Source organism: Oryza brachyantha, chromosome 4 (genome assembly GCF_000231095.2).
Source record: "Oryza brachyantha chromosome 4, ObraRS2, whole genome shotgun sequence".
NCBI lineage: Eukaryota > Viridiplantae > Streptophyta > Magnoliopsida > Poales > Poaceae > Oryza > Oryza brachyantha.
In genome coordinates, this window is record NC_023166.2 from 19452975 (window position 1) to 19477541 (window position 24567).

At 39.1% G+C, this 24567-nt stretch overlaps 2 protein-coding genes and 1 pseudogene across 4 annotated transcripts; 1 reads left to right on the forward strand and 2 right to left on the reverse strand.

Annotated features, from left to right (window-relative positions):
* Positions 1-8748: 8748 nt before the first annotated feature.
* LOC102707120 lies at positions 8749-12013 on the reverse strand. The gene is made up of 5 exons (XM_006653751.2): positions 11454-12013; positions 11000-11161; positions 10064-10107; positions 9952-9983; positions 8749-9193 (listed from the first exon to the last, which is right to left on the reverse strand). The coding sequence occupies exons 1-5, from the start codon at positions 11947-11949 to the stop codon at positions 9028-9030; spliced, it is 900 nt and encodes a 299-aa protein (XP_006653814.2). The 5' UTR covers positions 11950-12013; the 3' UTR covers positions 8749-9027.
* Positions 12014-13146: 1133 nt separating this feature from the next.
* On the forward strand, positions 13147-16107 carry LOC102707398 (annotated as a pseudogene). Its single transcript, XR_001550186.2, has 2 exons — positions 13147-14151; positions 15813-16107. The product of XR_001550186.2 is annotated as a V-type proton ATPase subunit D-like (transcript).
* Positions 16108-19383: 3276 nt separating this feature from the next.
* On the reverse strand, positions 19384-23241 carry LOC102704511 (glutamyl-tRNA(Gln) amidotransferase subunit A, chloroplastic/mitochondrial). 2 transcript variants are annotated; one of them, XM_015836157.2, is made up of 10 exons: positions 22623-23241; positions 21776-22087; positions 21099-21278; positions 20900-20994; positions 20739-20814; positions 20488-20565; positions 20284-20377; positions 20155-20168; positions 19811-19924; positions 19384-19663 (listed from the first exon to the last, which is right to left on the reverse strand). In XM_015836157.2, the coding sequence occupies exons 1-10, from the start codon at positions 23163-23165 to the stop codon at positions 19580-19582; spliced, it is 1590 nt and encodes a 529-aa protein (XP_015691643.1). In that variant the 5' UTR covers positions 23166-23241; the 3' UTR covers positions 19384-19579. The 2 variants fall into 2 exon arrangements, with proteins under 2 accessions (XP_015691643.1, XP_006652900.1); XM_006652837.3 differs by having other exon boundaries at positions 20155-20204.
* Positions 23242-24567: the final 1326 nt, after the last annotated feature.

Consider the following 24567-nt stretch of genomic DNA (forward strand, 5'->3'; position numbering starts at 1 on the left):
CAAAGCTAAATCAAATCGCTTTCTATATATAGATAATATTACTTTGACTAAAAACAAAATTGTACGACGTTTCTTTCTTTTCTCTACCGTACTCCTTTTATATTATTATAGTTTATTAAAGAGTTATTCATATACGATGAACGACCAGTATTGGAATTCCCTAACATCGTACTCAGTGCTTAAGTGTTAAATGAGATTTACGATTCCTTCTAAGCCTTTTTAAATTGATGAATTTTACTTTTAACCTTTTTAAGTATATTTTCGACTTACTATGAGATTTATTTGTTCTTTACCAACAGAAGGATGTCTGCCTTTCGATACCGTCTGTACAACAATTATGACCTTTGCCTTTAACCTTTTTAAGTATATTTTTGACTTGCTATCAGATTTATTTGTTCTTTACCAATAGAAGGATATCTGCTTTTCGATACCATCTGTACAACAATTATGACCCTGGTGGTTTAGCCATCCTAAAGCTATCAGACGATGTATTCTCTGCTGTGGGACGCGATCCTCTTATTGCACAATTCCATTGGCCAGCTAGGGCTGGTTTGTGATAACTCTATGTCACACCCTTCATCCAGTTAGTATAATATTTTATTAATCTTGTGTTCCTGCCATAGGATTGCAAATGACTTTTGCCTTATGAACCTAAAGCATTCTTTCCGAAACAGTACAACAAAGGGTTCATTTTTCCCGCCAACGAATAAATAGAAAAAAATACACTCTGTGCAACACGGTAGGATTGATAGAATAGTTGTCGTCAGTTTCTTTGTTGATCTCGAAATGTTCAATAAACACTAACAAAAACTTCTCTCAATGACTTATTCTTCACAATTCATCTATCAATCAATAGTAACTTTATGTGACGCATTGACATTGACGGAGTACTTCCGATTAGTTTATTTGTAGGCCTCAAAATGTTCATCTTTCTAATCTTTCATAATATCAGCTTTGCGTTTCCACTATTGTTTTCCACCAAAATTACACATGGTTATACACCGGTCAATGTGGATGTTTCAGAACCACGGGAGTGTGTGGATAGTTTTATCTGTAAACATGGATGTTGCAGATCAGCTTCTTCCTTGTCTGCAAGGTACTCACCATTGATCCAATACCCACAATCATCCTTCACAATAACCCCAAGGGAAGAAGTCAGCTCCAGAATTTCTGGTTTGTAGCAGATCCCCTTCTCAAATCTGATGTCAATGTCAGCTTCATTCAGAGTTGCTGGAGCTAATTTGTTCTTGATTATCTACACTGATATACCAATGCCAGTAGCCTCAAAAGGGAGGATTTTTTTTTAAAAAAATTGCATAGTTACAAATGCTGTACACCTAGAGAGAACCAGAGAATGGAAAATGAGAACTCTCTCTTTTTCTACGCACCTGTGTTTATGCTGGCCATTTGCACGTGTATATATGTCTGCTCTGCTTTCAGCCTGAAAATATTGTAGCATATTGATGAACTATTTATACCTGAGCAGGTTCTAGGTACATGGATGTTTCAGAACCACATAGTTATACATCGGTTAACTCATTTCTACTACGATAACTTATTTAATGATATTGTCTCTATTGCCAAACTAGTAACAAGAAAAAAGCCGAGACGTCCTTTAGCCAAGACAATTAGCAAAATTAATCCGTCTGACTTATGCGCATTCTTTACTCCTTTAGCCAACACAGTTAGCAAAATTAATCCACCTGACCTATGCGCATTCTTTACATGAGGCTCTGTTTAGTTCAAAAAACATCACATTAAATCTTTGGACATCTAAATAAAACATTAAATATACATAAACATTAAAACTAATTATACAGTTATTGAGAAAATCGTAAGACGAATCTTTTGAGCCCAATTAATACATGATTAGCCATAAGTGCTACAGTACCAACATGTGCTAATGACCGATTAATTAGACTCAAAAAGATTTGTCTCGCAGTTTTCAGGCGGAATCTAAAATTTGTTTTGTAATTAGACTACGTTTAATATTTTAAATATGTAACCGTACGCGTTGATGTGAACTACCTTCCGAAAAATTTTTGAAACTAAACGTGGCCTAATTAACACGATTTTTATACGGCCTAATGTGCAGCGAACTGCAATTAAATTGTCTTCATGAGGCGTGCAAAGGCGCGCCCGTCTCTAGTAAGAGTTAAGAGAAGCAAACACAACAATATGGCAAGCAGTAATACTCTGTTATCTACAGTTGCTCTTAAGAGAAGAAAGAGTTAAGAGAAGCAAACACAACAATATGGCAAGCAGTAATACTCTGTTATCTACAGTTGCTCTTAAGAGAAGAAAGAGTTAAGAGAAGTCTTGACATTTCTCAGCTTGGTTACGGTGGTCTCTCACTTGTCGACCTTCTCGTGGTCACATAAAAGAAGTCTTGACATTTCTCAGCTTGGTTACGGTGGTCTCTCACTTGTCGACCTTATTCTCGTGGTCACCGCAGAATAAAGAAATTTTTAGAAATCAATAAGAGATCACACGCAATCAAATATACAAGATCAATCAAATATACAAGATCCACCTGGAGTTCTCAGATTTCTTGTTCTCCTTAGATTTCTTCTTGCAAATCTTAAGAAGATATGAACCCAACCCTTGAAGCTCTTTGCCGGACTTGATGGCATTATACAAGAATGACGTGGTGGTGATCAGAAACAAGAGGAAAGACGTAACAGATTGGGATAGTGGGACTCGCTGCCCAATTTGATCCGCCACCTTCTTCTGAATGTTTGGGTTCTTCGCAGCAGTCACAAAAAGCGCAAGAAGAGCATGCACCAACACAGAGAAATTTGATGTTTCGCCGGTAAGGATGCTCACGAATTGCTGAAACAGTGTCGCGGTGTCCTCCCCATTGGACGGCGTGGAGCCGGTGGCGTCCTGCGTGGAGTCGGTGGCGTCCACATCGGCGGCCAATGCAGACCCGGTGGCCTCGGTGTTGTCATCGCCAGGAAGGGGTGAGATGGGGCCGTCGCTCTCGGATTTCTGTGCCCGGCAGCGGTGGGTGGCGACCGTGATCAGGGTGGAAGGGATGGCGCCCGCGGAGGAAGCCGAGCGCTGTTTGATTAAGAACACGCGAACTCATCGGTGGGAGAAAACGAGATGGGCGGATAAGAAGGGGCGGTTAAGGATCATACCAGAAGCGACATGAAGAGAGATGAACACGCCGGAGTCGACGCCGCGGGGAGGCGGGAGAGCGATCTCGCCGCGGGCGAAGCAAATCGCTGCTATACGAACACGTGAACTCATCCGTGGGAGAAAAGGGGATAGGAGAATCGGAGGAGGATAAGGGGCGATCAAGTAACACAACCAGAGGCCGGAGGCACCGCGACGACGAGGCCGGAGTCCCCGCCATGGGGAGGCAAGAGAGCAGGCTCACTCCGGCGCGGCGGCGGGGCCGAGCCACCGAGGTCGGCCCTCGGTGGAACAGGAGCGTCGAAAGAGACATCTCGATGCGGGGGTGGAGACGGAGATAGAACCTAGGGTTAGGGTGGTTCTCTCCTATGGCGCGAGGCTTGGCGGGCGTCGAAATGAAGAAAGCTACGCCGACTCGGAGGAAGATGACGATGCGGCGACGAAGAGGAGGCGAGGCGAGACCGCGAGACGGGTTTATAGCGGGTTTAGCACCTCTGGCTGGCAGTTGGGCCCCTTTCGGGACGGAACCGAACCCGACCGAGCCTGGACTTTTTTAATCTTCTCAAACTTTTCATTTTAGAATATTAAAACTAAAATAATTAAATATTATTTACCAATTTGAATATTTTGATCACGCTAGTTTGAGTAGCATAACCAAACGTAGCATCATTATTTAACTAGCTGGCCGAAAAAATACTACTCTATCTTTTCTTTTACGCCATTGATTTACTGAATTACGTTTGATTTTTTGTCTTATTAAAAATTTTATTCACATATACAAAATTATAAATCATACTTAAAGTTACTTTATTAATAAATTAAATCATAATAAAATAGTCAATAATTATATATATATTTTGAATAAGACGAATTGTCAAGATAAAAGAGTCAATGGTGTCAAAAAAATCGGAAAGAGCACCACGTTAACTACACATGATGTGAACATATTATTTACCACACCAGATGAGATGGTTGCTAAAAAAGTTATATATTTTAAAATACATGTTACATCCCTACACTTTGCAACACAATTATATTTAAAAAGGATATATTAGTTATTTTAAAGCACAAACTTTATTCCTAACTAGGTACATATCCGTGCTTCGTAACAAAACTATATTTATATGAAAGATGAAGATTATATTTACAAATATACATGTAGGTTGCAGTGACAACGACGTAGACAGTGGTAGACACCTACTGGTTGCACCTCCAGTCCTCGAGGACCCCTTGGCCATCTTAACAGAGGTGATAATTACCAAAAACTCATCTAGGTTCATCCTAAGACCTTTTATTAAGGTACATAGCCAAACAGATGTAGGACGATTGCTCTATAGTCATGCCCTCGTGCAACAAGATCTATCTCAAAAACAACAAAATTGATCGTAAATCAAAACTGGAATATCTCTTGCTTAAAGCTCCTGGATAAATCTTGTGTGACAACCTACATAAGAAATATGCTTGGTTGCTTTTTTAAAAAAAATGAAATGGGGTCCTATGGCTATTATGATCTTATTTTTGTTGTTAATTATATTTTTATTTGGATTTTTTTTAGAAAAAATAAAGATAAATGATGAAAGATTACGTGGGATGCGTGTTTCTACCGGATTTTTCTTGAGAAAAATTAAATGAGAAAAACTAAAGAGACGTGTCGTCCGCAGGAAAATTAAATGAGAAAAACTAGAAAGATGACTAAAGAGATGCGTTGTTGGCGGAAAAACTAAAACTAAAGAGATAGTCCTCGGCGGAAAAATTAAATGAGAATAAACTAAAAATATGACTAAAGAGACGACGCAGATTTTTCTTGAGAAAAAAAATAAATGAGAAAAACTAAAGAGATGCGTTGGCGCGGCTATGGGGATCGACCCACAGGATCCATTGTTTGCAAATAAAGGTTCTATCCACTGAAGTCAATTGTTAATTGGTTTGAGCGAGAGCATAATGATTATGGGTGACGGCACGGTCCGAACAAACCACACAAACATGGCTGGATTTTACACAATTTAACCCTATTTAGAAACAAATTTTACAAATAAACTTATTTCGAACCATATTACAAGAATGGAACCAAACCTCAACGCTATGGCATGTGGCGCTGAGGCTCGGTTAACCGGGCTCGTCTTTGGCCGAGATAGCAGTGATGTGGCGAGGGGTCGATGCCATGTCTCCTGGCACCAACCCCTGGTAGTGGCGGTGGCGCCGGCACCCACTTTCCCCTCTCCCACCCTCTCATCTCTTTCTTTGTCCCCCTCCTCCAGCTCGAGTCTGTTGACTCCATTCTCTCTCACCTATCCCTCCCAAATCCACTCAAGACACAATCGTTTTGCATCGTTTTTTTGGTGAAATCGCAAGGTAACTTCACCTCCTCATATTCCCTCAAAATTTTCCAGAATTTATTGGCCAAATTTGTAGCAAATGTAGTTTGAACTCCTCATTTTGTTTGGTATGATTTGACAATGTGATGGCTAAACTATTGGAAATATATCACTAGTTGTCACGATCTTATGACCTAGGGACATAAGTAGGTTAACCAGAGTTAGGAAAGGGAAAAATTATTGTTTTACGTTGTTAAAGTTAGTAGTTTTGGATAGAATAATTTTGCTACAAATGATACGTACACTTGACCTTTAAACCTACTAATTGTGATGTAATGATACATTGCAAAGTTCTTACCTTCTTAGTTTTTCTTTACATGTTGTTTTAAATATATTTTAGACTAAACAGTAGGGGGTGGATCATGAGTATGGATAACATTGTTGATACAGGACATGAGTTTATTGGTCCATGGTTTGTAGGATATTTAAGAAGGACACAACCGAGTATTGCCCTAAGCAACTACCTCCTAAGGGATCGATCCGTCTCACGTGTTGGTGTGATGACGAATGTTGTTTTCGAATAAGTCATGATCATGACACGTATCATCAAAGGTTTTTGGATGTGCCGCAACTGCGCATATAGTTTGGAGAAGCCCAGGACACAAACGAAACTGGAGGGAAGGAAGGAAAATGCAAAGATAGTTCAGGTAAATGCCTTTTTTCCCAAGGATGGCTTGTTAAAGATTTGTATAGTTATAGTGGCCATGTGTGACTTGAGAAATTTAAATGCGGTTATCGAAGTCACCACCTTCTCTTTCTGACCATGTGGACTGGATTGACAAGGAGATGAGTCCTTGTGATGTTCTTATGGTTACTTGTTGACGACAATGGGAACAAGAACATATGGATCGGCGTATGACAATACAACCAGGGAGAAAGTGGAGGAGGAAAGGAGAGAGGAGCGAGATCTTAGGAAGAAGGCAATAGAACTTGAGGAGAAAGAAATATGTGCGAAAGACCGGGCAAGGAAGTTGGCTAGGGCGAAATGCGCAAAAGAAGTTGCTCATGAAGCTGCTAGTAAGGGGAAATATCCTAGGTGCACACAGCAGAGCGAAGAATATACCCATATTAATCACGTCTTGGCATGTTAAACATGGTCTTAAATGACATATGTTCCAGAACCAGAGGGAGCAAGCAAAAAGAGTTGAAACTGAAGTCTTCTTGGTACAGAGTTAGTACATGTGATGCATGTTTGTTTTTCCCATACATGTGTTGAAAATCTGCAAGCAGGGGCAAATCCAACGGGGTTCAACCCTCCTACATGTTGGATCTCCCGTGAAAAATTGGGGAGAGGGGAGGGGGCCGAAAGAAGAAGAAGATAACTAACCTCCAGCCTTCGGATTCTAGATCTGCCAAGAGATTCAGCAAAACTTTAAAATTATGACTATTAACTATATAATATGAAAAAAAATAAAATATGAGAAGTATTGTGATAGTTAAATCTTTACTACTTACAAATTATGAATATTTTTGTCTTGGTATATCAGCCTACTGTCTAAATTATGGGCCGATTTGGCCGGTTGATGTGTGGCGACTAGCAGACAGCGCGCGCGGCCCACCTCGGTTGCGGTGGCCTAGCAAGGCGTGTGGCAGGCCAAGGCACACGGGTGTGCGGCCCATGACCGGCGCTTGTGCGCGGGCATGCGAGCAGGCGCTAGGGGAGCACGACCCATAGTGCGGCCCAGCCCAACAACGATTGTAATTAAATGATATTGATTTTTCCCTATGAAGAATTCTACCAGCAAGAGACCAAACTAATAATGAATCCAATTAATCTAATCATGAGGTTGATTAGGCAGCAGCTCCACTTGGCAATAGTACGTACGTGCAAATCGTGATCATAATTACTTGAAGCTTCAATCTGATCGATCAAGCACTAACCGTAGCTGACGTTTTATTCGTCTTGTGGCGTGCTAGGCTGCTAAGTTTATGCATGTATGTCGTATGACTGTATCGATCACTTGGTGTTTTTTCATGAGACAAAATACTGACATCAACACATATCTAGATTGAGATTGTTTCGTTTGTGACTAACAGTAAGAATTAACTAATAAAATTGTACCTGACAATATCTAAGGAATGCGCGCACGTACAAACTATTTCCAAAGTTAGAGTTGGGGAGCACCAGCAAACTTGATTAGGCTCATAAGATTTTAATTTGATCTGAAGATGATGTTACTATCTTTCTTATAATTTTAATTATTCCATACTTTTATACTTAAAAAGTCACCCGTTGCTATGCATGTGCATGGTGATAGTACCTTTACCTACTTAAAAAAATATGGATTATTTCTATCTTCGTTCATCTATTGTATTCTCCTAATACGTAGTCAATTGTTTACATCAAATATTATTTAAAATATTTTTATGAAACTCAATTGTCCATTAAATTATATATACATGACACATATATATCTCATGTATTTTAATGGAATTTTATATGGAATAATTTTTTTATTCCCGTGGCGAAGCACGGGTATTGTGCTAGGTGAGTAAAAATTCCCGTGCTTCACCACTGGGATAAAAGAATCATTACATCTAAAATTCTATTAAAATACTTGTCATATATATACATATATATATGTGTGTGTGTCAAGTGTATATAATTTAATATATAGTCAAGTCTGATAAAAATATATACTCCATATATATTTTAATAAATAATAACGTTAATATTTTAGCTCGTGTTTAACTATTCACCTTATTAAAAAACTTACATTATTATTTTTTATTTTTTACTAAATGAGTTCTAATTATAAATTATATTTCACATATTTACACAAAATGTGTAATTAAGTGTCAACAAGTCGCAATGAGAATTACCATACAACTAATCTGAACTACTCACTTTGTTTCTGGATCTAAAAAGATTAGACTAGATTAATACGATACTAATAAATCTACAAATCTATAAATCTTTATCTTTACTACTTAAAAAATACGTAAATTTCTGTCTCTATACGTCGTGGGCCCCACATGACAGCCCCTAGGATATCGTTTTCCACACGATCGACCGTGCGCGTTGCCGCCTTGCACGGTAAGATGCTGGTTTCCCTCCGTACTTTTGTAACCAATACAACACTTCCTCCACACATGTGCCGTCCAACCGTGCTATAAGTCAACAAAGCAGATCAACATCACATTGTATATTCGTATTCTCTCTAAAGATTGAAGTCTACACATCAGGTCAGCAGCACATTGTATTTATAAACAAGCTGGTTTTTTGTTATTTGGATATTTAAATGGATCAATTAAACTAGATTCCCACAAAGAATGCAGTAGTAGTATGCAGGGTATATTTTAATGTCATGTAGTTTAAAAAATTTTACATAGAATTATTCTTTTAATTCCCGCGGCGAAGCACGGACACTGTGCTAGTTAACATATAAAATTGTAAAATTGTAAACATGCATTAAAAAGGACCACTTCTACTTACAACCAAACCAAACCAAACTCCATCGCATAGTTTTAGATGTCATTTCCAAACCAAACCAAACTCCATCGCATAGTTTTAGATGTCATTTCCATATCCATACTTAACGAGAGACTTTATCACTTTTGTGAGACCACCTTTGGTTTGCAGTAATCTATAAACCCCAAGCCAGAAGAGTCTCATATGCTTCAAGCCAGTCACTTCAGAGTAGACAGCTGACAAATATAACTGGACATTAAGGAACCTGAGATCAACAGATAATTAAATTGTGAACACATAAAGCATGGAGATATAGGTCAGAGCCACAAGGAAATAATATCATCAACAGACTTTCTAAGGCGTCAATATAAAGAGATCGAAATATTTTGCTCAAGGGAACATCGACCCCTTAAAAAGGCCTTAGCCAACTAAAAAGTTGTAATCAGAAATTGATTCATTGGAGATGGATCAGCAATCCTATTTTATGACCAGATGTTATTTACCTCGATAAAAAAGGCGTGGGGTGGCTAGAGCAAGATTACATCTACTTGTAGTTCACAATGATTTGTATAATACTTGAACACCACATTTTTTTTTATTTTTTGCAATGTTAATCTTCAATCATAATTAATTTGGGAATTAACATCAAACTTTTCAGTTGACAGGTCATGATTGTTTTGATGTTATTTAGTACAGAAAAAGAAAAATATACCGGTGATGAATCGGATGTTGCAAAAAAAAAACTCAATTATATGTGTAGGAATGAAAGCAAAGAATTGAAACATAGGAATTTTTCCTTCAATGAGCTAAATAAAGAGGATGGAGTGGATGTTTTTATTCCTATGGAATTAGTACATTTTGGAGGATTTGTACATGATTCCTATAGAAATTTTTCCTTTGAATCCTGTGAAACGAATGCATGAACAGTGTTTATTCCAAAGGAATAGATATTTCCTATGGTTTTCCTTCAAAACGAACATGCCCTTATAGTAGATAGTCAAAGTAATATGCTGAAACACTAACCAGATCAATTCTGAAAGGATGCCGTATATGCCCTAAAAGCAAAAAGAATAATTAGTGAGACATTTTTAGTGGGTTTGTACGTGTTAGTTTGTTGAGGAGAAGGGGATTGTACCTTAGAAGTACTGTTATCCTTAAAAGACAGAATAAATATCAAAACTGCAGTGAAAAGAAAAAGGAGCATGCAGTCATCCATAAGCATAGGAGAAAGAATACCATATAAAATAAGTACAAAAAGAATACACACTTCATTCAAAAACCAAAGTAATGTACCAAAGTAGTATGTAGAGTTTAAAGTATAGATCATATGTGGGTAGAATACATAGTCGTGTATTTGTGATATCTGTTAGCCTAAAACCGGGAGACGCTGGCCCAACCAGGAGGAAGCCTTTCTACACCCAAAAGCTAGCCCATGAGGGACTACTCTCTTAAGTTGGTGCCACTCCCCCCTAAACTTCCAATGAGGGACCATTCCCAACAATCTCCCCCGACTATTCCCAACAATCTCCGCCGTCACACATTGATGTCCCTTATCACTGACCGGCTCCACACACAAGCACATACGGGCCCACACCCACGGTCCACTGACCGACCCAACACATAGGGGCACATACGGACCTCACACCCACGGTCTACTAGGCTTCTAGCTTACACCATCCGAGTGTGCACGACACTAGAGAGATTACCCACGGTCCACTGACCGACCCAACACATAGGGGCACATACGGACCTCACACCCACGGTCTACTAGGCTTCTAGCTTACACCATCCGAGTGTGCACGACACTAGAGAGATTGCGGGCCCAGCTCTGATACCACTTATTGGCCCAAAACCGGGAGACGCTACCCCAACCAGGAGGAAGCCAGCCTTTCTACACCCCAAAAGCTAGCCCATGAGGTGAGGGACTCCTCCCCTTTTAAGTTGGTGTCACTCCCCCTAAACTTCTAATGTGAGACTATTCCCAACACTGTCTAACACCTCTAGAGTCTAGAGGATGTACCAATAACCATCGTAAGCAAAAGTCAAGATAGGTTAAAGCATTTTTACTCACCTAGTTGTATCCGTGCACATATGTTTGTTGCTCTCCCGTTCCTTTGCAACTCTGCTGATAAGATGCTTAACTTGTAGAATATATATCCAAGAACAATATCCACGAAAAGAGTAGGTGTCATGCTGCATAATTGGATAAAACCAGCGATAACTAACAAAGCACCTGCAAACACAACATCTTGAGTAACTCGTGTATAAATTAACTCATTTATCTTTGGTGTTGTGTCATACATATATTAAAAGTATCTTTCCACGCAGACCGATCAAAGACTAAAAAAACACATAAAAACAATATCGTATTTATTGTAAGACACTGACAAAAAATTTAATTGGTATAAGAGATGACACCCATAATGAGAAGTCTTAGCAAATTCGTAAGCGCGGAAATTGTATTTAACAATAGAGGAACAGGTAAACATGCACACATGAGAAACTGTCTCGAGAAACTCTCTTACCAGAGAGCGTGCCGATGTGGAAACTGCGGCAGCGGAAAAGGTTGCCGGCGGCGCCGATTTCCCGCAGCGCGCGCAACACTGGCTCAAGGGGGCCAGACAGAAGAGCATCCCGTATAGCATCAATCTCTTCCTGTCCCTGCCCGGCGGGATCCAAATCCACTATAGAGAAAAATTTGGCATCTTCCTGTTTCAATTCCTTTGCCCACCATGGCAGTGGGGGCAACGCTTGCGGTGAGGAAGCAGCGGATGCGGCAGCGCAAGACAGCTTCAAACCGGCGGCCCTACTCTTGCTGCATCGAAGAACGCCGGTGCTAACCCTATCGGGGCGTGTCCCGACGGATCGACAGATCAAGGTGCCGGCTGACGGGCAGAACCGAAGAGAAGAAGCCGCCATTGTGGCGGAGTTCATTGCCGTCACCACCTTGCACGAGCTGTTGGCCTCGGCGGCGTCCATCCCGCCGCCGGAGGGGAGAGGCTCGATCCGCGTACGTAGCATCTGGAGCCGTCGCCGCGCCGCCGCTACAGAAAAAGATAGATTTCGATCGCTGGGTCGGTTACCTTTTTTTATCTCTCCTGAGAGAGAAGCCGGTGGAACTATCAAGATTACCGAGGCCAGATGGGCCGGGCCGCTTTTGATGAGAACGAGGAGAGACGGCTTGATCTGTTGTTCAGCTATTCTGGCATCTGGAATTAAAAAGAATAATTCTATATAAAATTACATTAAAACATATCTCATCCGTTTTATAGCATAAAATGTTTGATTTTTTTTACAATATTTAATTATTTTGTCTTATTCAAAATTTTGTACAAATATAAAAATGACAAGTCATGTTTAAAGTTTTTTATAATAAAATAAGTCACAAGCAAAATAAATGATATTTTCATAATTTTTTAAATAAGACAAATGATCAAACATCGAAAGCAAAAATTCAAACATCTTACATTATAAAACGGAGGGAGTATATATTTTTCATGTGTACATAATTTAATATATAGTCAAGTCTGATAAAAATATATACTCCATATATATATATATATATTAATAAATAATAACGTTAATATTTAGCTCCTGTTTAAGTATTCACCTTATTAAAAAACTTACATTATTATTATTTATTTATTACTAAATGAGTTTTAATTATAAATTATATTTCACATATTTACACAAAATATGTAATTAAGTGTCAAAAAGTCGCAATGAGAGTTACCATACAACTAATCTAAACTACTCGGTTTGTTTCACAATCTAAAAGGCTTAGACTAGATTAATACGATACTAATAAATCTACAAATCTATAAATCTTTATCTTTACTACTTAAAAAATAAAATACATAAATTTCTGTACGTCGTGGGCCGCCACATGACAGCCCCTTATGATATCGTTTTCCGCACGGTCGACCGTGCGCGTGTTGCCGCCTTGCACGGTACGATGCTGGTTCCCCTCCGTACTTCTGTTGGGTTGCCTCACCCCAGATCTTGGGCCCTGGGCCAACTCTCTTGGGTCGTAACATTGACGCGCACGTGCGTTCTTGCTTCACTCGCCACGCCATGCCTCGCCTCTGGACATACGTTCTGATCCAAATCATATTTCTAACCATATTCTTATTCTTAAACGTATTTATTACGTTTTCTAATCCTAGTCGGATAAGAACCTCCCGCACATCATATCGTAAAGAAACTGCTGAGCAAGAGTATAGGTTAGAAATCGACGAAATCAAACAACCGGTCTAACAAACCACCCCGGCGCGGCGAGCGGAGACGTGTCCCGATCCAACTCACGAATTGGGGAGCACACAGCAAAAGTTCCGATCCAACTCCGGGAGGGAGCCCGATCCGCCCTAGCACAAGACCACCCGCGATCCCCTTCCCCCTCCCCAATCCTCCTCAGATCTCCGCGGCGGGTCGATCGAATCGGCGGCGGCGCGATGTCGGGGCAGACGCAGCGCCTGAACGTGGTGCCGACGGTGACGATGCTGGGGGTCATGAAGGCCCGGCTCGTCGGCGCCACCCGCGGCCACGCCCTCCTCAAGAAGAAGTCGGACGCGCTCACCGTCCAGTTCCGCGCCATCCTCAAGAAGATCGTCGCCGCCAAGGAGTCGATGGGGGAGGCCATGAGGGCATCCTCCTTCTCCCTCGCCGAGGCCAAGTACGTCGCCGGCGACGGCGTCCGCCACGTCGTCCTCCAATCCGTCCGCTCCGCCTCCCTCCGCGTCCGCTCCCACCAGGAGAACGTCGCGGGTGTCAAGCTCCCCAAGTTCACCCACTTCGTCGACCCCGCCGCCGGCTCCGCGGGGCCGTCCAATGCGTCCCCGAACCTCACCGGCCTCGCCGCGGTGGGCAGCAGGCATCCTTCCTGACCCTCGATGAGGCCATCAAGACCACCAACCGCCGTGTCAACGCGCTGGAGAACGTCGTGAAGCCGAGGCTGGAGAACACCATCAGCTACATCAAGGGGGAGCTGGACGAGCTCGAGCGCGAGGACTTCTTCAGGCTAAAGAAGATCCAGGGTTACAATAAGAGGGAGATCGAGAGGCAGATGGCTGCAGCCAAGCAATTCGCAGAGGAGCAGCTTGCGGAAGAGGTTGCGCTCAAGAGAGGCATCTCAGTGGGGGCCGCAACCAACATGCTCGTCGCTGGTGGAGAGAGGGACGAAGATATCATCTTCTGATCATCTTCAGTCATACAATTATTCAATCGGTGCGTAGTATTGATGCTTTGTGCTATTATTGTGATTTGGTATTGGAAACTAGTCACATATGTGTTCGCCATGATTCATTCTTTTCATAAGAACTATTTTAGTTGATTAGACTTCAGTGTTAATCAAGTTGCATCAATTAGAGATAGCCGTTTTTAGTGGGAACAGTTATCAGATGAATGCAATTTTTTTTTGATGGATGTTTCAAGATGTCAAACAAATGATCCTAGTCCAGCTTTTATCATTGTAACTAAGCCGCTGCTCAATGGATTAATTATATTTGTATTTAGATGATTAACACTCAACTTCACATTATATTCATTGTGGCAAAAGTGTTGCTAAGTCCACAGTTATGGTTTAGGATTTAAGAGGACTAAACAAACTTCTGTAAATGAAGATAGTCACCCATATGACGACCTGAGATTCATACCTTGTTTGTCTATTGTAGGCTTGTGGCCATGTGCTAACTGTTCAAGTTCACTGATAGGCTGGCCACCTTGAATGTATTCCTCAGTGCATACCATTAAATCAGTAGGCGTGATAAGATCTTACAAATAAAGTAGCATAAGCAGTAATTAGCAGCATTGCTTGTATATGGTCTTAGTATCCTGGTATTAATAGCAGCCAGCATATTTGAGAAGTGAAGTTTTTCTCTGTACTTTTAAGTGAGCATCGTGATAATATCCTTATAAATATCATAGTTTGTTGATGAAGAATGTTGTGTTTCTTACCAAAAATAAAAATATAGCCTACCCTATTAAAAATTATTATTATAGACTAGTCTTAGTAATATCAGCACAACCTGAGATAAATATAAATTATATTAATCACCTCTGCAGATAGGGATGTCTGGTGTTTGATAGAGGGCAAAACATGCGAGATGGTATCACCAACGCCAAGGAGATTAATATTAGTTTTATTTTGCATAAAGATCATGAGTTCTGTTGTCAGAACTCATAAATGTAATGCGTGGGTATCTGGGTTAAAACTGCAAGCTGATCCTTGAACTCGGAACTTCTGAAGGCCAGCTGAATTTTGAGTTGGACTTGTTAGTTTGCATGAACCAGAAGTTTGCTGGACATGGGTCTTGTATTATGAGTTGTTGAGGTGTATTTCCTTTACAAAGCAAACTAACAGCAGAGCCATTATGAACCTATGTAAAATTTTAAGGCAGCTCAAATTAATCAAAAACCAAGACCATTTTTCCATAGCCACTGATGAAGTTGAAGATTAAGACCAATTCCAGTCTAGTTTAGATTATCATTTAATCTTGAATAATTGGAATTTGGCATAGATGTATCTAGTCCTTTTTCTTTTTGACAGATTAGTATATACACTTGCATTGCAACAGGCACATACAATTGATGATGAGAGCTGCACAGACACGTAGAGAAAACAAACTTTTTTTTTAACAAACCACTTGATTTTTTTTCTGTTTTTTGTGGAAGCGATGGTTTTTGCGTGATGTGAGGTGCTTTTTTTGCGTGATGTGAGGTGCTTTTAAGTAGTAGAGATATGTTACCTATATGGCGGAAATTGTTGCTTAGTAAATATTTCTGACACCAGGCCACCAACTTTAATAATGTGAACTACTATAGCATTCACATGTGGAGTCCGTAAATTTGCTTGCCAAATTTTTTCACGTTGTTGCTTCTTCTTGCAGTGGTGGAAACAATAAGTTGTGATGCTGGAGCTACAGAATCGCACCTTTTTATAGAGTGGCGGTGGTTTTGTTTCAGGCAGTAGTCTGGACTCTATTCATCCAAGACCACAAATAATCTGTATTTCGAACCAAACAATGGATGGATTGTTTATGTGCAGTTCTCGTAGTTAATTCAATTGAGCTGTATTTCTTTGCCATGTTCGTTTTAGTTATATATTTGTTCGGGAAGGTGTTTGTGTTCGGGGGGTTTTGCACACTGAAGCTGCAGACTCAAAGTGTATTTCTTTCTTGCTGAGTATCTCTGTAGCAGCCCATTTTCGTTCTGAATTATCGTTGATAAGTATTCCGGAGTTACGTGTTAAGGAATGGAATTGAAAAGATGATGGAGAATGAAGTTGTTCTGGTTTGCTCCCAAAGTTTGCCACCAAATAATTGCAATTTTAAATGGTGCTTCGGTATGGTCTGGTTTGCTACCAAAATTTGTGTGAAAAACTTGCTAACAGTAAAACATTTTAGGGGCACATTTTAAATGATTCTTTGCTAAGGTTTGGTCTGCTACCAAAAGTTGTCAATAACACACATTTTGCCAAAACAAACTTAAGTTTTAACACTACCAATATGTTGGCATGGTGGCAAACCAAAACATGCCTTCTTTCCCTCGTCTTCGCAACCAAAACTCCCTTATTTTATTTCTGGGCGTACCTTTTTCAAACGCTAAACGTGTACTTTTTAAAAGTTTCTTATTGAAAAAGTTGTTTTTTAAAAAACATATTAATCAATTTTCAAGTTTTTTTAAGCTAATACTCAAAGAACGTTGTCAAAGCTCGTTTCGTTCTGTCGACACTAGTATACTTAACGAAAACCTTATATCAAAAATTAATCTCTACAACCAAATTTTGAGGATTAAAGTGAAAATATATTTCTAATAAGTTACCAAATACATTTCTAATATTTACTCATGCTTAAAATTATCTTAGTTGTGTCATAAATTTGGTGCAAAAATATAGATTCCTAATACAAGTCATTTATTTTTAGATTTTTTGTTAGAGGAGTGTGTAATTTTTATGCCTAATAATTTTTTAGATAAACTCAATACAAGTTTTTGGATAGCAAAATATTAGGCATTCTATTAGAGATGCTCTTAGCTACTCAAGAACTTAGCGCGTCTTAGTTCCTAAAATTCAGGAATTACATGTGGCGCAGTTCAACTCCAGCAAGAAAAACAACACTCCCCATTTTTAGGATTTTACTTAAGCTTATAAGCCAAAATTTAAATTTCAACCTTAAATTTAGAGATGATCTTTTAAAAAATTTCATCATAGTTTATTTTCAGGTTTAACTTTTAGATCTGAACACATATATACAAATTTTGTTTATAAATTATTTTTTATTTGCAAATATATCGTTTGGTTTTTTTTTCTCGAGAAAAAAAAGATCGAAATGAGCCTAGCTCAAATCTCCCGGTCTTTCTAGCAGTGAACAGTTCAAATCTCCCGGTCCTTCTAGGGCCGTGTTTGTTTGGTGGGGGAGCTGGGTTAGTTATTCAGCACGAAAAACATAGTAATGGATTAGTACATATTTAATTAATTATTAAAAAATATAAAATAGATTAATATGATTTTTTAAAACAACTTTTCTATAATTTTTTTAAAAAAAATACCGTTTAGCAGTTTGGAAAACGTGCGCGTGAAAAACGAGAGGATTGGATGACTTAGGCACTGTTTAGATCCTTTGAAATGACAAAAGTTTTTCCATTTTGAACCACTTTTTGGCAAAATGGATCTAAACACTAGGGTAAGAAAATGTCAACTTTGCATGTGGCATTTGGCAGCATAGAGTAGTAAATTTCACCAAAAATTGCATAAGAACGCAGACCACCTCTCACTTTTACCAAAAAATAGCAACTTTTACATGCCACTAAACACCAACTTACAAAAATACAATACTAAAATTTTTACCACCAAAACTTTTACTATTTATCATTTGACATTGCAAGTGACTCTAAACATGGCCTAGCCACCGTCTCTAAACACGGCCTAGCCACCGTCCCAAACGCGGCCAAGGACTGAACAGTTCAAGATGACTACTATAAAAAGACATCAATGCTATCCGCTGCGCATTCCTGAAACCCACCACACCACAAACTCTTCGTCACATCAGGACGTGAGACAACATTTAAGTCCTACACAGATCGCACTACTATTATCCAAGAAGAAGAAAATAATACTCTCTCTATGTTTAAATATATGAACTAACTATCTATCTCTCTATGTTTAAATATATGAACTAACTATCTATCTCTCTATGTTTAAATATATGAACTAACCAACGTTATATAAAAAACTAGTGGCCCACGTATATTACGCGGCTAGTATCGTTATAAACTATAGCCATATAGCTATCTTATCTTCGTAATAATTAGGTTTTCATGGTTAATTTGATTTTAATTTTTTTAAATTATATTTTTACATGAAACCACATTTACCTATATTCTAAACTGCACTGGTACATAAACTCTTTTCTACACAATATTTAATTTATAATTCAAATTTGAGATATTTCTAAATTATATTTATATATTGACCTTTTTCTTAATTTTTCCTAATTTTTAACCAAAATTTAGATCTTTCCAAATTATATTCATAGATGGCTTCCCTCAGTATCAATTATTTTAAAAATTTTAATCAATATTTGAATTTTTCTAAACTGTATTTACACCTGGACTCTTTTTATTTTTCTTTATTTTTAATTCCTAAATTTTTATTTATCGGTGGACTCTTCTCTCAACATCAATTATTTAAAAATTTTAATCGGAGATTTATTTGCGCATGGACTCTTTTTTTTTATTATTTTTCTTAATTTTAAAATTGCATTCTAATCTGATTCTTTTTAATCAGAATTTCAGATGTTCCTAAATTGTATTTATAGATGGACTCTTCCTTCAATACCAAATTGTTATTATTTTTCTTTGTTTTTAGTTCTCATAATATAAGATTTTCTAGTCCATGAAAGTGAGCATGTTAACTTATTTTTCTATTACTTTTTATATATAAGATTCGGTGGACTGATCATTATAATGCACATAAACATCTTAAACATCTTGTTGTGTCTTTGTTTCGTATGGGCTTCACATAGTTGGGTTTTTGTTTGATTATTACTTGCGCTAATTCATGGGCTTAACAGATACTCGTACCGGCCTGGAGGTGAAATTTGGGATTGTTTAACGGGGATTTTCCTTTTCCGATTAAAAAGCCGTTCTTTTCTCTTTTAGTTGCCCGATTAAAAAAATCTTTTTTTATGTATTATCTGTCCGATTGGTTTCCCTATTATATTGCTATTGACATGCCTTTTTTTTCTCTCTTATGGTTGTCCAAATAAAAAAATATCTTCTCTTTTTTCCTTATATGATATGACCGTTTGATTTTTTTTATTGCTATTGCTATCTTTTCTTCAGTCCTACTGATCTTTTTTTCTTTTATTTTTGTTTGATTATTTTTAGAATTTCTAGTCCGTGAGAGAACGTGAAGACTCATTTTTTAATTACTTTATATATATAATAGACGGGAGAGAGTAATAATTGATATGAACCAATTTTGGCCGCGTGCAATGTGCTGTTTCCAGATGTACCATCACATGGTCTCAGTTCTGAACAACTACACGAGAGAACTCAATTACACACATGTTTAACAAATTGTCTTGCTCAATATGAACATGAAAACCTTGGAACTTGAATTGTAGGGCAGAGACGATTGAAGACAGTATTGCATCTAGCTCTCTGCCAACAATGGTGGGACAAAACTGTAGTTCTGGAGCGTTTGCTCGAAGATATGCCCTACTCTCAACAAATTCCCCTAGGAAAATGATAAAGCAGCAGATCGTTGGTGGATTTTCTAATAAAAGAAACTTGCATGAAAGATACAAACATTAAAAGGAGAACTTCCACTAGGGACATAGAGGGAATGATGCTCCAGCATTCAATTTCAACAACATTATATTACCTCACTGAAGGGGGATCCAATCATCTGAAGTCCAACTGGGAGCCCAGCAGATCCACCCTCAACAAATCCACAAGGCACAACCAATGCAGGGAGACCAGCCAAATTAACATTAACCTGCACCAGTAATTAGATCACCACTCCTTAAGATTCCCCTATTGCAGAATTTTCTACATCACTTGTTACCACGAGACTATCTAATCTACTCGAGGTCGGTGGCTCTACCAATATGTAACAACTTTTTGCAATCACTAGGAAATTGCACAGTGCAGCAGGCAACAGATTACTTTGGAAAAAAAACCCAAAGTCGATAATCTAAATAAGAGAAAAAATATAAGGATTCTTACCGTCATGATGTCTCCTGCATACATAGCTAATGGATCATTCGTCTTTTCACCTACCAAATTTTCTTGTGTTACCAATTCTGAAGGAAAGCGGGGAAGGATTCACACTAATAAAATCATATAACAACATACCTATCTTGTAAGCTGCTGATGGCGCAGCAGGTGAAACAAGAATATCGTATCTGTCCAAAGCTTCTTTGAAGCTTTTCTTAACCAGTGTCCTTACCTACTACAGTAGATGCGATTATTAATCTTTTTTTGTGGCACGAATGCCTGCTGAGATGTAAAAGATCAATAAAATGCTAAGTGCATAGGATCCTACTGCCCTATCATTACCTGTTGTGCTCGTTTGTAGTACGCATCATAGTATCCAGCAGATAAAGCATAAGTTCCCATCAAAATTCTCATTTTAACCTGAAAAATAATCAGAACTGTTCATTTGTTTGTTTTCTTATGGAAATTACCAGCAAACAATATTTGGTCCATGTGATTCACAAAAACTTGCCATATTGGTCATAGATAGCTAAGGTAATCATGATAGGTTAAATAATAAGAGATGGGGGCTGGTGGGCATTGATGAACTGTACCTCATGACCCAGACCGTTAGCCCGGGAACCTCCATAAAGTTCATTCAAGTCATCAGCTGAAACCTGCCTTCCATACCTGTAAATGAAATCTGGAAACTATATTTTTTTCTAACTTTAAGAATACAATGAAAGAGATAAAGATTAAACTAAAGAAAGATCACCTGATACCATCATAGCGTGATAGATTGGAAGAGGCTTCAGATGAAGCCAGTATGTAATATGCGGGTAGGCCAAGAGAAAATGAAGGTAGAGAAACCTGAGAAAAATTGAGAAATAAAACAGCGCAATTATTTGACTTTTTTCAAAACTCTGTAAAACAAGGAACAACACACTTTTTAGTGTAAGAGGAGAGTAACAAACCTCTTCGACCACTGATCCCAATTGTTCCAAGTGTGAAGCAGCATCCTTGATTGATGATATAACTCCAGTCTCTACACCCTCTCCAAGAGTTTGTTGAATGATCCCAATTCTCATGCCACTTAATGGTTTTGATTCTAGCAAATCTAGTGGGACCAACTCTGATTTATAGTCTAGAACATCCTGAGTAAGCAACAAAAGTGATCAGATTCAGCAACCCTATGTATTTTGTCTTCTAGCTCGAAATTCAATTGCATATGTGACCAAAATCAAGGAAGTTAATGGAACGAAACTGCAAGCCCACCATATTTTTTTATATGCAATGTATTAAATCAGCACTTTATAAGATGGAGATGGACAATAGCTAGTTTTTCTCTGTGAAATCAATATTAAGATTGTTAACCACAAATTTACAAGGTTACCACCAGTATCACATCAGAACACACTAATGTTAGGATTTACGATAATGGATTAGACAGCAAGCGAATCAGCCACAGAAAGATGGTTGTCAATGAGAGATAGGATCCAGACTGAGGCAAGTTAAACTGAAATCTGGATCCCTAAAGACCACTAGATCAGTAAAAAGGATTTCAATTACGTTCCAATGGAAACAGACGAAAACATACCAGAACTAAAAGAAAAGGGAAAATGTAAGACAAGGATATGTTTCAGTTCCATACATGAGAGCTACTGGTTGAATCCATTTTGTCGGTGCCAGCAATTACTGACAGGATTGCTGCGGTATCAAAAACTGATGAACCAAAGCATCCCACAACATCCAGCGATGAAGCATAAGCCATGAGGCCGAAACGAGAAACCCGGCCATAGGTTGGCTTTAACCCTACCACGCCACAAAATGATGCTGGCTGTCTCACACTCCCACCTGTATCGCTCCCCAAGGATACCACACACTGTCTAGCAGATACCGCAGATGCAGAACCACCGGAGGATCCCCCAGGCACACGTGAATCATCCCAAGGGTTTTTTGTGATCTGCATAGCACCATTATTATCGGTCAGTATCACCGCATACCTACACTTTGCTTCAAGCAAAGGACGCTTTATTATGCAACAGATAAAACCATAGGTGAAGCTCTTGCTAAGAAGATATGCTACATGAAACCAACCAGCGATGTGAACTTAGTTTCCCGCACTCACAAGCCGCAATATGTGGTGCAAATATTGGTTTTATTGGACTTTACTAACAAATATAAACACAATTTTACTTTTCTACCCTCTCCGTTTCATAATGTAAGATGTTTGATTTTTTCATTGCAATGTTTGATCATTTGTCTTATTTAAAAAATGATGGAAATATTATTTATTTTGCTTGTGACTTGCTTTATTATCAAAAAGAACTTTAAGCTCCACTTGTTGTTTTTTATATTTATACTAAATTTTTGAATAAAACAAATGGTCAAATATTGTAACCAAAAAAATCACATTATGAAACGAGGAGGTAGTAGATACAAACTTGAACGAACTTTGACTACAAAGATATAAGGATTTGGTATTTGTGCCTCCTAACCTGAAATCCGGAGCCCTCTGTGGTGCTCCCCATGCCGAACTCGTCTAGGTTAGTCTTCCCCACAACAATGGCGCCCGCCTCACGAAGCCGCCGCACTGCCGTGGCATCATACGCCGGCCGGTAACCGTCCAGTATACGCGACCCACCTGTGGATGGCATATTGGCGGTGCAGAGGTTATCCTTGACACCAACGAGCACCCCGGCAAGCGGCCCGACCGCATCCTGCCCCTCAGTAGCAATCCTCCGGTCGAGGTCCTCCGCCTCCCGCTCGGCGGCGGCGTCCGCCACGTGGATGAAGCTGCGCACGCTCGGCTCGGTGCGGCGGAGGCGGGAGAGGTAGTCCGCGGTGATATCCGCCGCGGTCCTCTCGCCGGAGAGGAGCGACTCGCGGATGGAGAGGATGGTGGAGGGGGCGGGGCCCGTGGCCAGCGTCTTGGCGGGAGCGGACGGGAGGGAGGAGACGGCGGTGAAGCGGCGGCGGTGGGCGGAGGGAAGGCGTCGATGGGATAGGAGGAGGCGCTGGGCCTGGAGAGGCGGCGGCATGGCGGCGGAGGCTCTCCGGCGAACTCGGCGTTCGCGGGGGGTCGGGGTTTTGGGGGCTGAGCAGATGAGGCGTAGGGGAAGGTTTGTGCAAATGGGCTTGGGGATTGGATGGGGGTGGGCGGAATGGATCGTTGGATTGCGAACACGTGGGATTGTAAACAACCGCTGGCCGTCCGATCCTGTCACCGCTGCCCATTTTTACAAGTCAACAGCTCCCATTGATAAATAAAACCGAATTTTAGGAATTGAGCTAAAACTATATCTTTAATAGTTTATCAAATGCATTTTTAATATTTACATATGCCTAAAATTATCTCGCTTATGTTCTAAATTTAGGACGAGAATATGTGTTTCTAATATACGTTTTTTTTTATTTTTAGATTTATATTGGTCTGTTGGAGGAATGTGTAATTTTTAGACCCAATATTTTTTAGATGAACTCAATATCAATTTTTAGAAAACAAAATATTAGCATTTTCTTAGAGATGCTCTTATATTTCCTCCATTTTTTCAATTGACACGGTTGACTTTTGAATCTAAGTTTAACTATTTGTTTTATTCATTTCTTTTACAGATATGTAAAATTATAAATCATGCCTAAAATTAATATATTAATAAATCAAATTACAAGAAAGTAATAAATAATTATATATATTTTTTATAACATAAATGGTCAAACGTAGATCCAAAAGTCAATTACGTTAATTAAAAAAAGCAGAGATTAATTAAGATTGCTTTTAAACTTAAATTTAAAGTGTGGAGAATTCAAGAAGTTATAATTGGTGGTTGCCCCTCCCATTTGTTCATGTACTTAACACCATCAAGTTGCTACCGCTTACAAAAATATGGAGTCCGAGGGGAGGTGGTGTTTACGAAAAAAATGAAAGTACAACTAAAGGGGTATCATAAGTGGAGGTGGTAGTACCGTAGGACATTTTCTTACTGTTAGAGCAGGTATATTTTAAAAAGATAACAGAGGAGAGAGAAGAACAATAGGCTATAAAGATTTATAGACAGCTATAAAACAGACTCCAAAACACACGTATATATGATAGATGTGACCGGATATTAAGGCCCCTTTGATTTGTAGGAAAAACATAGGAAGTTTAGATGATCTTAATACTATAGAAATTCCTATAAGAGCCTTTGAAACAAAGGATTGCATCATATCGTTTTCTTCGAAATTCCTATAGATTGGGCAATCCTATAAAGATTTTGGAGGAAAATAAACATGAGGTCCTACCTCTTGTTTCTTCTTTCCATAACTCTTCCCATAACTCTAAGTTCCCCTCAAATTCATGTGTTTTCATGTGGTCCAATCAAACGGTTATTTCTACGTTTTTTCTGTGTTTTAATCCTCTGTTTTATATGTATATTCCTGTCTGAATCTTATGTTTTTTCA

Bases quoted from the DNA above. Each gene is read 5' to 3' on its own strand.
- LOC102707120 (XM_006653751.2), bottom strand. From the start codon at position 11,949: ATGCTACGTACGCGGATCGAGCCTCTCCCCTCCGGCGGCGGGATGGAC. The intron at 11,162-11,453 runs GTAAGAGAGTTT...TTGTGTTTGCAG, and splicing joins CCACATCGGCACGCTCTCTG to GTGCTTTGTTAGTTATCGCT. The intron at 9,984-10,063 runs GTACAATCCCCT...TTTTGCTTTTAG, and splicing joins AGGATAACAGTACTTCTAAG to GGCATATACGGCATCCTTTC.
- LOC102704511 (XM_006652837.3), bottom strand. From the start codon at position 23,165: ATGCCGCCGCCTCTCCAGGCCCAGCGCCTCCTCCTATCCCATCGACGC. The intron at 20,995-21,098 runs GTTTGTTACTCT...AATTTTTCTCAG, and splicing joins TGGGATCAGTGGTCGAAGAG to GTTTCTCTACCTTCATTTTC. The intron at 20,378-20,487 runs GTAATGATAGGG...CTACTGTAGTAG, and splicing joins ACTACAAACGAGCACAACAG to GTAAGGACACTGGTTAAGAA.